The 14,684-nt window shown below is 38.4% G+C and overlaps 1 protein-coding gene across 1 annotated transcript; it reads left to right on the plus strand.

Annotated features, from left to right (window-relative positions):
- The first annotated feature begins 2,098 nt into the window (after nucleotides 1-2,098).
- sar1aa (secretion associated, Ras related GTPase 1Aa) lies at nucleotides 2,099-6,563 on the plus strand. The gene is made up of 6 exons (XM_073489671.1): nucleotides 2,099-2,166; nucleotides 2,290-2,409; nucleotides 2,561-2,626; nucleotides 3,437-3,540; nucleotides 3,644-3,775; nucleotides 3,880-6,563. The coding sequence occupies exons 1-6, from the start codon at nucleotides 2,109-2,111 to the stop codon at nucleotides 3,994-3,996; spliced, it is 597 nt and encodes a 198-aa protein (XP_073345772.1). The 5' UTR covers nucleotides 2,099-2,108; the 3' UTR covers nucleotides 3,997-6,563.
- The last annotated feature ends 8,121 nt before the right edge of the window (nucleotides 6,564-14,684 follow it).

A 14,684-nucleotide genomic window follows, 5' to 3' on the forward strand; every position in this document is an offset into this window, starting at 1 on the left:
TTCTTTTTTCACTTCTTCTTGGATGTCTGATGCTGCTATTGTCAAAACTGCCCGCCAATAATTTCAAGCCTGACAGAACATTATAATAAACCACCGTAAATCCCAGGGTTGTGTATAGTATTCATTTTATTGCCACTCGCTCACATAGACTTGAGCTTACAGTATAGATCTATAGCGGGTGATGGTGTCCTGATGGGAAAAGACAGACAGAGATCACACACACACACAATGCTTTACAATGCTCCACCCAATGATTCATGTGGCCATACAACAAATTGCACTACTGCCTGCGGGCTAATAAATGGGGTATTTAGTGTTCCTAAAATATAACAGCTACTTAACAGTGCAAATAACTGGTTATTAAAGTCTTTGGCTGTAAGTGGATAAGCCCCCGGGGTTTTTTTCTGCAGGCTGCAATTAAACAATAAGCTTCGATAAGCACTATATCCTTTATAATGTTGTTAGAAACCATAATTACAACACCTAAAAAGTGTTCTCATGCAGCCAGTAAGATGAGACCATTACCTGTTTTCCTTATGTTCACCTGATTACAGATTTCCTCATCACGATTGACAGTCTTTGTAATTTACTACCCATTATTTGTTCTAAATGTGCTTAAAAATAATGCAGTTCAACACTAGAATAAAGGTTTCAAAGAATTTTGAGAAAATAAGCTTCACCATTTCAAGCACATTTACAGATATGGGCTTACTTGTAGTCCACTTTGGTAGATATTTCCCGTTTTAATTCATTTTTATTGCCATACAGGATTAAAGAGAGAATACGCAGCCTAATTTCATCATGTAGAAAGCATCTCACCATAGGAGTATGTGAAGGAAAAGGAAATTGAGGAAGAGGTAAGAGTTCCTACAACCATGTTCGGTCACGCATACACTGTATAATAAAACATTACATTCAGATGTATATCTCAACCATGTCATGGCTTTTAGTTTTATAGATTTTATTTTATTTATTTATATAAATATCCATATTAAGGAGAGAAGATGTTCCTGTATCTCGACATGAGGGCGCTACTGCAGCAACATGGCTGCCAAACGCCCAATTGTAAACCACGAAGAAGAAGAAACCGGAACTCGACTGACTGTTTCCAAGGAGACCACCGATACTACTTAGCGCTGGGCTGCTGGTCAGTACCGAGGGGTAAGTCAGCTAACGCTAAAGTTAGCAAATCATTTAGATGTAAATATATAATAAAACCATATTGCGCTGTTTTCGTGTTACTAACGAGCTTTCGCGCTGTCGCTAGACCAGTTAGCTTCGGCCTGACGCACGTGAGATCAGACTCTAGAAAGTGCCAGAGGTTTAACGTTAGCTAACATGCTAATGCTAACTAGCTATAAAGCGTTTTCTACCATTAAGCAGAGGCACACTGAAACAAGCTCAATACCTACAGACACATGGCTACATATGCTTGTACTGTAATATTGGCGTTTGTAATTGTCTTTTTTTCCCCTTTCAATAAAAAGGAGCGCTGTTAAATGAGAATTTAGCTAGCTAATTGTTAACTGTTATACCTAATAAATCATAGCATCGGACTTTCAGCTGGATTTATTATGACAGCCAGAAACGGTGATAGTTAAAGCAGGTCTACTTACGCACTAATTAAGTCCATGAAGTTCAGCTTGCTGAACATAAGGTAACGTTACTGCAAGGCACCTGCTACACGCGTGGGTGGAGCTGTATTGTTGCGTCAGGGATATTAAAACACCTGAATGATCTAATGCAGTGTAATTATGCGCCCTTCCACAGGTGGAAAAAAACAGTGAGCCTACCTGATCCCTGAAACCAGATCATCTAACATTCTTGTCATTTAATATTATTAATTACACAACAGGTTTTCCTGCCATGACAAGCCAAAATGTAACATAGTACTTTTACCTGAGGTCGTCAGGTACAGGTCTGATTTCAGTCCCCAGAGTCAAAACTAAACATGGAGAAGCATCGTTCAGTCATCAATATTTAGATATTTTTAGACAATACATCTCACAATATAATGTGATCCAATACAAGATCACAAATAATGCCAACTGTGTGCAGTATGTGCTATTAATCTGACCTCTTTCTCGTTTCAGTCAAAGACCGTCAAGATGTCATTTTTATTTGACTGGATCTACAGGGGGTTTAGTAGTGTTTTACAGTTCTTAGGTAAGTACTTTCTTCAGTTTTGCAATATCTAAAAGTGTTGGAAAAGTATTTAAATGATCTATTTAAAATGTACAAATGACATTTTTGCGGGTGATTTCTGACACGTGAAATATTTTCTTCCAGGTCTGTACAAAAAGTCTGGGAAGCTGGTTTTCCTGGGCCTGGACAACGCTGGTAAAACAACACTCCTACACATGTTGAAAGATGACCGACTCGGCCAACACGTGCCGACGCTTCATCCAAGTAAGGAGAGATTCAGACAGCGATGTGTCATACTACATAAGGTGGCATGTTACCTGATATTATCATGTAGGCAAATTATTGTGATAGTTTTGCATCTTGAGTTACTGTGTCATTTCCAGCCTTGTTGAATGTAATCTTCTTCTTTTCAAAGCTTCTGAAGAGCTGACAATCGGTGGGATGACATTCACTACATTTGATCTGGGAGGACATGTACAAGGTGAGATCTCTCTCCATTTATGCCACACTATGTAAATGAGGCAGTTGTCAGTGTTTTCTGCTGCCTAAACAGATTGTAGTGATACAAATATGTTAAAACTGTTGTCGATTGTCAGTTGAAAAGCAGAAAATGATAATAATAATTTTGTTAACTTGCTCCCTGTTGCCTTACTGTCAGAAATCTTTTGACCAATTGTCAGTTGACTAATCACAATTCTCATTGCTGCCACATGGTGTCTCTGTAGCCCCCACAGCTCTGATGTGTCATTTAAATCAGCTGCTGAAGCTAAAATAGTGAGCACATTTGAACTGACATTCAAAGGTGGAGAGTTCCTGTATACAGAGGTTGTGACAGAAAGAAGAGTCTCTACATCTAGATTATGATAAGGTGGTTTATGTTCATTTTTAGTGATTATCACAGCATGTAAATCTCATGGTAAAATGGTGAATTTGTCTTTTGTCTTGTGGAGTCAATTCAGTATCCTGTAAGTAAAGGTACAGCTCCTGACAGTGCCCCCTGCCTGATTAGACCTTTTCCAAGACTGTGTGGGCAGTACATGTGTTCCCGAAGATAGTTCCAACCAACTTCAACCTGACTAGAGGTCTAATTCGCCGAAGTAGTTGAAAACATTTACTAAAACTCAATCATATAGCCACCATACCACTATATGATGATGATTGTAGGCAGAAACAGTAAGGATACAGTGACATTTTCACCAGTTTCGTGTTAAACCTGCTGTATTACAAGCTGAGAAGGTAATTCACCATTCAATAAATTGCTGTGAGGACAAACTGTTCTTTTCTTTGATAGCTCGTCGAGTGTGGAAGAACTACCTGCCGGCTGTGAATGGAGTTGTTTTTCTTGTAGACTGTGCAGATCACGAAAGACTCATAGAATCCAAGACTGAACTCGATGTAAGATTAAACATCACTGTTTCAAGCTATATCCACCACGCAGCACTGGCTGCTGCCTCTTAACAGCAGATTGATGATGATTGTACTGCTCTTGTATATCTAGGCTCTCCTAGGAGATGAGACTATAGTCAATGTACCCGTGTTGGTGTTGGGTAATAAAATCGACCGTCCTGAGGCCATCAGTGAAGGAGGACTGAGAGGAGCTTTTGCTCTTGATGGTCAAGTTACTGGAAAGGTAGGCGCGTGGTTTTAATTCACAGAAATTATAAAATCTCACTCCCTCTATGCGTGGATACACTGATTGTCATCGTCCTCATTAATTCGTATTGTTCTTGACAGGGAAATGTCTCTTTGAAGGAGCTGAACGCCCGACCGCTGGAGATTTTCATGTGCAGCGTGTTGAAAAAACAAGGCTATGGGGAAGGTTTCAGATGGTTATCACAGTACATTGACTGACATGAGGCTTAACCAGAAGGGATTTCCTTGACACATTTTCATGAAGCATGACAAAGACCTTGTCTCTTTGCCAGTGTCAATCAGCCCCAATTTCAAACAGTATTATTATTAAGAGCATATTAAGAGCATATTCTTTTTAATACTTAAAGCAATTATTCAGGATTTAAAGGTTTCTATGCAAACTTTTAAAAGTGGTTCATGGTGAACTGTCCTTCGTGTGTTATTAGTGTGAGTGTTAACTGAGTTGTAACAAAAGAAGTCATACATTATGCAAGAATGTAGATATGTACACGTCAGTGTTGCTTTATTTGGTGATTGTGGTGGGTAGTTTACTGCTTGTCTGACATCAGATTAAGATGGCCAAGTTTAGATTTCAAAATTAGACGAACAAGTAAACAGAATATTAATTTTAGTTCATTTAATCCTATGCTATGCAGCCACTGCCTTCAAAGCATATAGCCAAAGATGTATGCTAATGACTTTGGGATTAGCAGGGAGAGATTTGGACTTCAACAAAAGATATTTTTCATGTGGAGCACTGAGCCAAAATAACGTCAAATCCCCTTTAGAAACCAAAAAAAGCAGAAAAGACAGCACGTCCCACAAATAAATCCAAAGATGATGAAGTAAACAGAGTCAAATTGAACACTGATGAGTGCGCTCTGACGAGGGTGCTTCTCAAATTCAATGTCTGATTGGCTTGTTTATTTTTCTATCTTTTCTTCAAAACACTGATCAGCCTCAACATTTAAAAGGACTAAAAGGTAGTGAATAATATTGATCATCTTGTTACATTGGCAGCTGTCAAGGGGTGGAGTATATTAGGCAGCAAGTGAACAGTCAGCTTTTGAAGTTGATATGTTTGAACCAGGAAAAATGGGCAAGTATAAGGACCTGAGCGACTTTGACGGGAGCCAATTTTTGAAGGCTAGATAACTGGGTCAGGACAGGTCCAAAACGGCCAGTCTGGCGTAGATTGATTCAGTGGTTAGTACCACTAAAATGGTACACAGCAAAAATTGTTCAGAAATGGTTTTAGGAACATGACAAAGAGTTCAAGGTGTTGACTTGGCCTCTAATTTTCCAAGATCTCAATCTAATTGAGCATCTGTGTGATGTATTGGAACAACAAGTCAGATCCATCAAGGCCCCACCTTGCAACAAAGTTCTGGATCTGGGTTGGTAGTAGTGCAGAACACAGAACATAGGGCAGAACACACTACGTTAGCTCTGGGTTTTAAAAATGGCAGTCATAAGCGGTTTTAGTTGGTCCTTGGCCATGATAACCCCGCTCCAAGCCCCTGACATAAGCGATTCTTTGTTCTAGACCAGCAAAGTGATTGTGCGGCTCTGGAACCAGTTTTCCTGGCAGAGAGCTAGTTCACTGGCTATCGAAACGCAAAGAACTGCTTCCAGAGTTGGCACTGCCTCCGAACTAGCACCTGAATGGTCTAAAAGGGATATTAGAAGAGTTAAAGGTTCTGCTGCTAACATCTTGGTGCCAGATACCACAGGACACCTTTAGAGGCCTTGTGGAGTCCATGCCTTGAGGCATCACAGCTGTTTTGGCAGCAAGAGGGGAACCTACACAATATTAGGCAGGTCCTTTTTAATGTTACGGCTGATCGATGTATGTTGGCCCACAGCGATGTTACACAATGCGCTGAAGGAAACTAATTTGAGGTGTCTTAGTCGGACCAAAATAAGTCTTTATTATCTTTGACTTTGGGGTGAGCTCAAAGATAAAATGTTGATACAGAACCTTTACGACTTCCAATGGCTGCTCTTGCTTAATTATGTCATGAAGGCTGTAATAATGCATTGCCCTTAAAATGTCAGTATGCAATAAAGTAGAATAATCAACTGCACCGTAGCAGAGACAATCTTACTCCACTGTATTCGAGAGTAAGAAGGAAAAAATCTAGCTCTGAGCCATTAATGAATTAATTAGTAATTTTTTTTTTGTTATTTATTACTTTATAGCAATATGAGGGCACATATTCAGCATGTAAGCTGTGCAACAGGGTTAAAGTCCTGCATGTGATTTACTTTTTGACTATCTGAAAAGATATGAGAGTGAACCTGCAAACATTAATATGCTAACCTGTAATTTTCTATTATTTTCTCAATCTGGATACTAAAGTATTTTTGTTGTTTGACTTGTCTCCTGCATCCCGTGTTTACAGTCTAACAGTTTGAGTGTTTTATTTATTAATATTTGCAGGGATATTTGTGACTGAGATGAAAAGATACAGTTGAAACAGATTTTATACAGCAAATCGTGAGTGTTTACTCAGATATAGCATGCATGTAAACAAACCGCTTTTCCTTTGAACAGTGTTTTGACCCAGTTGCTGAGTCCTGTAAATTATGTATAATACAGATGTAAATGTTTGTACAGTAGCTGCCCTTTAGCTGACACTTAAAGCACTGGAGTTATTTATAACTGACTTTAACTTGAATAATTATCTGTGCAATTAGTTTCACCTGAAAATGACAACATCCACACATAAAGATAGATCTATGTATGTAATGAGTGGTTCATGTGTAATAAAGACTAAACTGATCATGTGTCATTTTGATTTTTAACTTCAATTAAAGTCTTTTCACACACTTGTATTCCTTGTTCTGTTTATTAAAGCAACCAGCATGTATCCCTTCAGGGGAAACGTCTGAAGTGTCACCTCTACTTGTCATGTTACATCATTCCCTCTACATCTGCTTTAGTCCTTATGGAATAAAAATATAGTATGAGTGACACCAGAGAGGAGAGATAGTACAAGATAAACCTGTTTCCTGGTGTTGGAAGTAAACAAAACTAAGGTCCTCCTTCTGTTGTGGTTGGAGGAGCCTTGTCCTCTAGTGACACAATCTGTTGTGGCGTCCCCCAGAGCTCAAATCTCGGGTTACTTATTATTCTCTCTTTAACACTAAGTGTCTATAAAAATTCAGAAAACTCTACCTCCTGTTGCCATTATAATGATAACAAATAAGGTTGGAATACAACTACAAAATATATGTAATATGGTAATTAAAGTCTAAGGTGGTAAATACTTGTAAACACTGTATGTTAAGAGGCTTATCTATCGACTAATGTGAAGCCAGACAGCTGTAATCTTGGAGTAATTTTTGATTCAGGACTGCAATTAGACAAGTGGTGCAATTATGTTTTGTTTTGACACATCACTGACATTTTCTTTTCATTCTCAGACGTGGAGAAATTCGTAGATGCTTTTATCTCCAGGCTTAATTATTGTGAAATGCCTTGTTGTAATATCAGCCAACTGCAGCAAATTGCTGTGTGCTGCCTCGAGGCTTTTGTGACCACATTACCCTAATCCTTGCAGCCTTTCACTGTCTGCCTGGCAGTGTTGGAAATCGTTTGACTTGAAAATATCTCGACATCTGCGGGATGGATTGGCAGGAAATTTCGCACTAATTGTAGCCAGCTGATTGTGATAATCACCTGACCTTTCCTCTAGGGCTGGCCACCATGAGGTTGCCATTTGTGTTTTTAATAGTTGTTGGATGAATTGTCAGGAAATTTGGTTCACACGTTCTCCTCAGGATGAATCTTCAATTTGTTGTTGAGCATGGTAAAACATGGTTAGCATACAGATTTAAGCTGATTTTATGACACTAGCACTGCTGTAGTCTTTTATTATTTTATATACCATAATCAAGAGCATTTATTTGGTGTAACATTATAAGTATTGATCCATTTACATTGTTTTGGAGTCCTGGTACTTGAGTTTTTCCATTTTGGAAGACTTTCTAGTTTTCCTCCACTACATTTAAGAGGGAACCTTTGCACTTTTTGCTCCACTATTGATAAAATAGGGCTGCTATTTTTTCTGTTTGGTGATTTTTTTCTCGGACCTGGCCTTGTTTCTGCTCAATTACATGTTAATTACACGTATGTCTACTGTGTATTTCTGTTGTGTATTTCTACTGTGTATTTCTGTTGTGTATTTCTATTGTGTATTTCTACTGTGTGCTGTGTATTTCTACTGTGCATTTCTACTGTGTATTTCTGTTGTGTATTTCTACTGTGTATTTCTGTTGTGTATTTCTATTGTGTATTTCTACTGTGTGCTGTGCATTTCTACTGTGTATTTCTGTTGTGTATTTCTACTATGTGCTGTGTATTTCTACTGTGTATTTCTGTTGTGTATTTCTACTGTGTACTTCTACTGTGTGCTGTGCATTTCTACTGTGCATTTCTACTGTGTATTTCTACTGTGTGCTGTGCATTTCTACTGTGTATTTCTACTGTGTACTGTGTATCTCAACTGTGTATTTCTACTGTGTACTGTGTATTTCTACTGTGTTTTTCTACTGTGCATTTCTACTGTGTATTTCTACTATGTATGTCTACTGCTTATTTCCACTGTGTTCTTTGTATTTCTACTGTGTGCTGTGTATTTCTGCTGTGTACTGTGTTTTTCTACCGTGTACTGTGTATCTCTACTGTGTATCTCTACTGTGTATTTCTACTGTGTACTGTGTATCTCTACTGTGTATTTCTACTGTGTACTGTGCATCTCTACTGTGTATTTCTACTGTGTACTGTGTATCTCTACTGTGTATTTCCATTGTGTATGTCTACTGTGTACTGTGTTTCTCTACTGTGTATTTCTATTGTGTATTTCTACTGTGTACTGTGTATCTCTACTGTGTATTTCTACTGTGTACTGTGTATTTCTACTGTGTATGTCTACTGCTTATTTCCACTGTGTTCTTTGTATTTCTACTGTGTGCTGTGTATTTCTACTGTGTTTTTCTGCTGTATATTTCTACTGTGTATTTCTACTGTGTGATGTGTAATTTCTACTGTGTGGGGTGTATTTCTGCTGTGTATTTCTACTGTGTATTTCTACTGTGTGATGTGTATTTCTACTGTCTATTTCTACTGTGTGATGTGTAATTTCTACTGTGTGGGGTGCATTTCTACTGTGTGCTGTGCATTTCTACTGTGTATTTCTACTGTGTATTTCTACTGTGCATTTCTACTGTGTGCTGTGTATCTCTACTGTGTATTTCTACTGTGTACTGTGTATCTCAACTGTGTATTTCTACTGTGTACTGTGTATCTCTACTGTGTATTTCTATTGTGTATTTCTACTGTGTGCTGTGCATTTCTACTGTGCATTTCTACTGTGTATTTCTGTTGTGTATTTCTACTATGTGCTGTGCATTTCTACTGTGTATTTCTACTGTGTGCTGTGCATTTCTACTATGCATTTCTACTGTGTATTTCTGTTGTGTATTTCTACTGTGTATTTCTACTGTGTATTTCTGTTGTGTATTTCTACTGTGTACTGTGTATCTCTACTGTGTATTTCTACTGTGTACTGTGCATCTCTACTGTGTATTTCTACTGTGTACTGTGTATCTCTACTGTGTATTTCCATTGTGTATGTCTACTGTGTACTGTGTTTCTCTACTGTGTATTTCTATTGTGTATTTCTACTGTGTACTGTGTATCTCTACTGTGTATTTCTACTGTGTACTGTGTATCTCTACTGTGTATTTCTACTGTGTACTGTGCATCTCTACTGTGTATTTCTACTGTGTACTGTGTATCTCTACTGTGTATTTCCATTGTGTATGTCTACTGTGTACTGTGTTTCTCTACTGTGTATTTCTATTGTGTATTTCTACTGTGTACTGTGTATCTCTACTGTGTATTTCTACTGTGTACTGTGTATTTCTACTGTGTATGTCTACTGCTTATTTCCACTGTGTTCTTTGTATTTCTACTGTGTGCTGTGTATTTCTACTGTGTTTTTCTGCTGTATATTTCTACTGTGTATTTCTACTGTGTGATGTGTAATTTCTACTGTGTGGGGTGTATTTCTGCTGTGTATTTCTACTGTGTATTTCTACTGTGTGATGTGTATTTCTACTGTCTATTTCTACTGTGTGATGTGTAATTTCTACTGTGTGGGGTGCATTTCTACTGTGTGCTGTGCATTTCTACTGTGTATTTCTACTGTGTATTTCTACTGTGCATTTCTACTGTGTGCTGTGTATCTCTACTGTGTATTTCTACTGTGTACTGTGTATCTCAACTGTGTATTTCTACTGTGTACTGTGTATCTCTACTGTGTATTTCTATTGTGTATTTCTACTGTGTGCTGTGCATTTCTACTGTGCATTTCTACTGTGTATTTCTGTTGTGTATTTCTACTGTGTGCTGTGCATTTCTACTATGCATTTCTACTGTGTATTTCTGTTGTGTATTTCTACTGTGTATTTCTGTTGTGTATTTCTACTGTGTATTTCTACTGTGTGCTGTGCATTTCTACTATGCATTTCTACTGTGTATTTCTGTTGTGTATTTCTACTGTGTATTTCTACTGTGTATTTCTGTTGTGTATTTCTACTGTGTGCTGTGCATTTCTATTGTGTATTTCTACTGTGTATTTCTACTGTGTACTGTGTATCTCTAATGTTTATTTCTACTGTGTACTGTGTATCTCAACTGTGTATTTGTACTGTGTATCTCTACTGTGTATTTCTATTGTGTATGTCTACTGTGTACTGTGTTTCTCTACTGTGTATTTCTATTGTGTATTTCTACTGTGTACTGTGTATCTCTACTGTGTATCTCTACTGCGTATTTCTACTGTGTATTTCTTCTGTGTACTGTGTATCTCTACTGTGTATTTCTACTGTGTACTGTGTATTTCTACTGTGTTTTTCTACTGTGCATTTCTACTGTGTATTTCTACTATGTATGTCTACTGCTTATTTCCACTGTGTTCTTTGTATTTCTACTGTGTGCTGTGTTTTTCTGCTGTATATTTCTACTGTGTATTTCTACTGTGTGATGTGTAATTTCTACTGTGTGGGGTGTATTTCTGCTGTGTATTTCTACTGTGTATTTCTACAGTGTGATGTGTATTTCTACTGTCTATTTCTACTGTGTGATGTGTATTTCTACTGTGTATTTCTACTGTGTGATGTGTATTTCTACTGTCTATTTCTACTGTGTGATGTGTAATTTCTACTGTGTATTTCTGCTGTGTATTTCTACTGTGTGCTGTGTATTTCTGCTGTGTATTTCTACACTGTAAAAAATGTCAGTGAAATTAACAGTGCAGTTCTGTTAAATCATGACATTAAAAAACTGTAAATAGAGAAACAATGAAGCAGTGTGTAATTTACAGTCATATTTTGTAAAATACTAAACCAAACACAGCTGTTAATTTTAAAGTAATTATATGTAAAAAGAATCATGTTACAGCATTTGGTACCTTATCTAAAATGTAACACAAGACTTAAAGGATAAGTTCACCTGAAAATGGATATTTTGTCATTATCTTCTCACCCTCATACTGATGGAAGTCAGTTCCTGGAAAATTCAGAGCAAAACAGCACTGCAGAATTTTCCTAAACAACTGAATAGGTGTATATGTTTTAAAATATATATCTATAAACAACTGAAAGCAAACACAAAATGGCTCCATAGTTTGTCTCCAGAAGCACTGATTTGAAAAGACCTTATTTAAACCCCCTTTTAAGCTGAAAGCACGCACCCCATCTCAACTGGAGGCACAAGCTTAATTGGGTGTCGAGAGTATAAATAACGTCTCTTTAAATTGGCTTCAGGAGAGTCGAATTACACCACATTAGCTGTAAGGAGCCATTTTATTTTTCCTCTCAGTTGTTTTTTGTAAAACATATCCCCATCTGCTTCAGTTAACAAGGACAATGCTGCAGTGCTGTTTTGCTGTGAAGCTCCAGAAATGTTTTATGGACTACGAAGCTTCACCGTATTAAAGAAAACTGGTACGGATCCAGTCACTGCAGATTTTTATCATCCATACGCCCTATGACAGTGTTGTCTTTTACATTGTGGTCAATTAGTGTGATGCCATTTGGGCTGTAATTTGTTCTTCTAGCATGAGGTGGCAGCTGAGCACCAAAATATCCCCATGCAGCAAATATCCCCCTCTGCTTTTGACTCAACTCGGAGGAGAGACTCTGGAGCTTGATCAACTTCCTCATTTTTTAATTCCACTGCGGGCCCAATGACTGTAGATGATGATGAAATTGTGTTTAGTTAATGCCTTGTTAAACATAATCAGATGTAATTGCGGTAGTTACAGGCTTTAGCTGTAATAAGCTTTAGTAATCAGTGCTTCACACACCAGGTGGGGGACCCAAAGGTCATGAGAAAGTAGTTCTGCGCTCCAAAATATTCACATTTATGCATCCAGCTTGTGTTTGATAAGCGAAAATGCTGCGTGTAAGGTTGGCTGGGGTGCTGGTCCGTTTATGCTCAAAAGCTGTTTTTACCGCACAAGCTAAATTTAAAAAATATGGATCTCCTGAGGTAAAAAAGCTGAGCGCTGCAGTCTGTGATACATATCCTCTCCTGACCACCTTCCCACAGTGAAGACAATCAACCTGCCTTTATCTTGTGAATTCATTTAATTTCCCCACAGGCACCCAAAGCCCACTGTTCCTTTTCTTTATCTGGCAAGATCATTACAACAAAACCTCATTGTTAAATATAGAGGACGATATAGATATGACTCAGTGGCACTGTAGCAACAAAACGGATCATTTTTTAAACTTGTTCCAACAGATTACAGTCAACATACAGTTTTGGCTCCAGTGCCTTTATTAGTAAAGTGCTCAGCCTAGAAGTACATTCTTATTTACTAACATGCAATACTAAAAACAACCAAATGTCTGGCCTACCGATAGCATGAATGAAAGACATGGCAACGATATTCTCATAGAAAAAAATTACAATGTGAATTCAAGTATACACACAGAACTTCAAGTAATGCACACATTTTTTCCATATAAACACAAAATACAGATTTTTTTTTTTTTCAAGTTGCAAACTCAGAATAAAACATAGTTGTGGCACATTCTTTGACATGATTTCAGAGTTAGCAGAACAGAGCGACTAGTGGTTTTCTACTGTAGGTGCAGTTTGGGGTCATTAAAGTACATTCTACAGGTTTTCAATAAAAGTAATCCAACTGGAAATGTAGGTCCTGTATAAGTGGATCCATCCTGTGGTTCACCTTTTAATCACAAAGGTTGCTCGAAACCGAAGCGACCTGAAATCTGCCTCACAGATCATTTACACTGGATTTATGTACAGAATCGGTTTGGGAATACATAACCACATTGCACTGACCTGCTTTAGAGGAATACTTTGACATTTTGGGGAAAAAAACGCTCACAGTATTTGCTAGAAGATGCTCGGATTAGCTTAGCTCAAAGCTGCAATGACTGATTTGTTTGGCCACTAGGGGGCAGTGGAAATCAAACATAACATTGACGTATCATCACTTTTAAGGGTGATATGGTGAACGTGTTAGCAAACATTTACACAGTAGACATTGAGTAGCATTAGCATCCATTGTGAGTTGTTTCTGGCCACCTGAAGAATTTAAGTCCAATGTTCACTGTCTTTTCGCTCTGTTTTTGGTCTCCACCATCTCCTGAGGGAAAAATCGGGCACTTTAGCTGCTAAATGCTCCACTATGTTCACCAGCTAGCCGCTAACTCTGTCGTTCTGCTGTTTGTTTAAAGCTAGCATGTCTCCGTCTAGACGTATCTAAAATCCACCCAGTGCCTCCTCTAAAGCTCACTGACAAACACGTCATCCTGTTTGTTTAATCTCTGCAGAAATTGTAAAAGTGACAGTTTTAATGAACCATTTCTTTATGGATGTTCTCACAATGTGGTTTTTGTGCAAACGAAACCAGTTGTTCAATAATGAGCTTTGGACTGATTTGTACCTTGCACAGAGGAAACTGTTTCCAGTGTTTATGCTAGGCTAAGCTATCCCTCTCCAAGCTCTAGCTTCTGTTTAAAGGTGCAATATGTAAGAATTTTAGTTTAAAACATTAAAAAAACGGTGAGGCTGCTGAGCCCAGAACCAGCTTGGGTTCTGGTACCCATTCCTGTGTCGCTACCCGTTAGCAAACCCTGAAAACCTCCTCCTTCCAGCAGTCCAAAGCTCCTATGCTAATGGTGCAAACAACACCAGCACTCACCCGGTAATCCCACTCCGGGCAGAGCCAGCCAGTAGGATCGCTAGCTGCACTGCTAACTGAGCTAACTAGCTAATGGCAGCCACTGTTAGCAGATAATAGCTGTCCCCTCTTTGTTTGGAGAATTAATCTGACAGGTGACAATTTCTTACATATTGCACCTTTAATAAGAGAGTGATGAAACTCCCTGCGAGAAAGCAAACAAACTTATTTCCCAAAATGTCAAACTAATCCCTAAAAATTCAAATCTCCGGTCATTCCAGTGGGACGGCGGCTCTAATACTCAAGCAATTGTTCACACAATACAAAATTATGGGTAATCTCTATATGCATAGATGGCGGTCGGACAAGATTGGAATTCTGATGGACTTTAGCTACCTATGGCGCAGTAGTCAGTGGGTCCTGCTTTCCAGGACGGCAAAACAAAAAGCTCCGTTGCTCAAAAAACAGAGAGGAGAATGAAGCAATTACACATATCTAAGACAAAAACTGGTCGTTGTCTCATCCCCAGGACCAGCACCACATATCCCACCAGGATGATACACAATTCCATGCCTCCCGAGTCCGATACCAAAATCTTTTGCTGCAAGGAGAGAGCCATCTTTGTAGATTTTCAGGCCAGCAGCTGTGACTCGGCTCTCCGCGTGGTGTCAGACAGTT

This window comes from Pagrus major, chromosome 20 (assembly GCF_040436345.1).
Source record: "Pagrus major chromosome 20, Pma_NU_1.0".
Lineage (NCBI taxonomy): Eukaryota > Metazoa > Chordata > Actinopteri > Spariformes > Sparidae > Pagrus > Pagrus major.

Excerpts from the sequence above, each read along its gene's own strand:
- sar1aa (XM_073489671.1), top strand. The coding sequence starts at position 2,109 with ATGTCATTTTTATTTGACTGGATCTACAGGGGGTTTAGTAGTGTTTTA. Across the intron at positions 3,541-3,643 it reads AATCCAAGACTGAACTCGAT|GCTCTCCTAGGAGATGAGAC; the intron begins GTAAGATTAAAC and ends TTGTATATCTAG. Across the intron at positions 3,776-3,879 it reads ATGGTCAAGTTACTGGAAAG|GGAAATGTCTCTTTGAAGGA; the intron begins GTAGGCGCGTGG and ends TGTTCTTGACAG.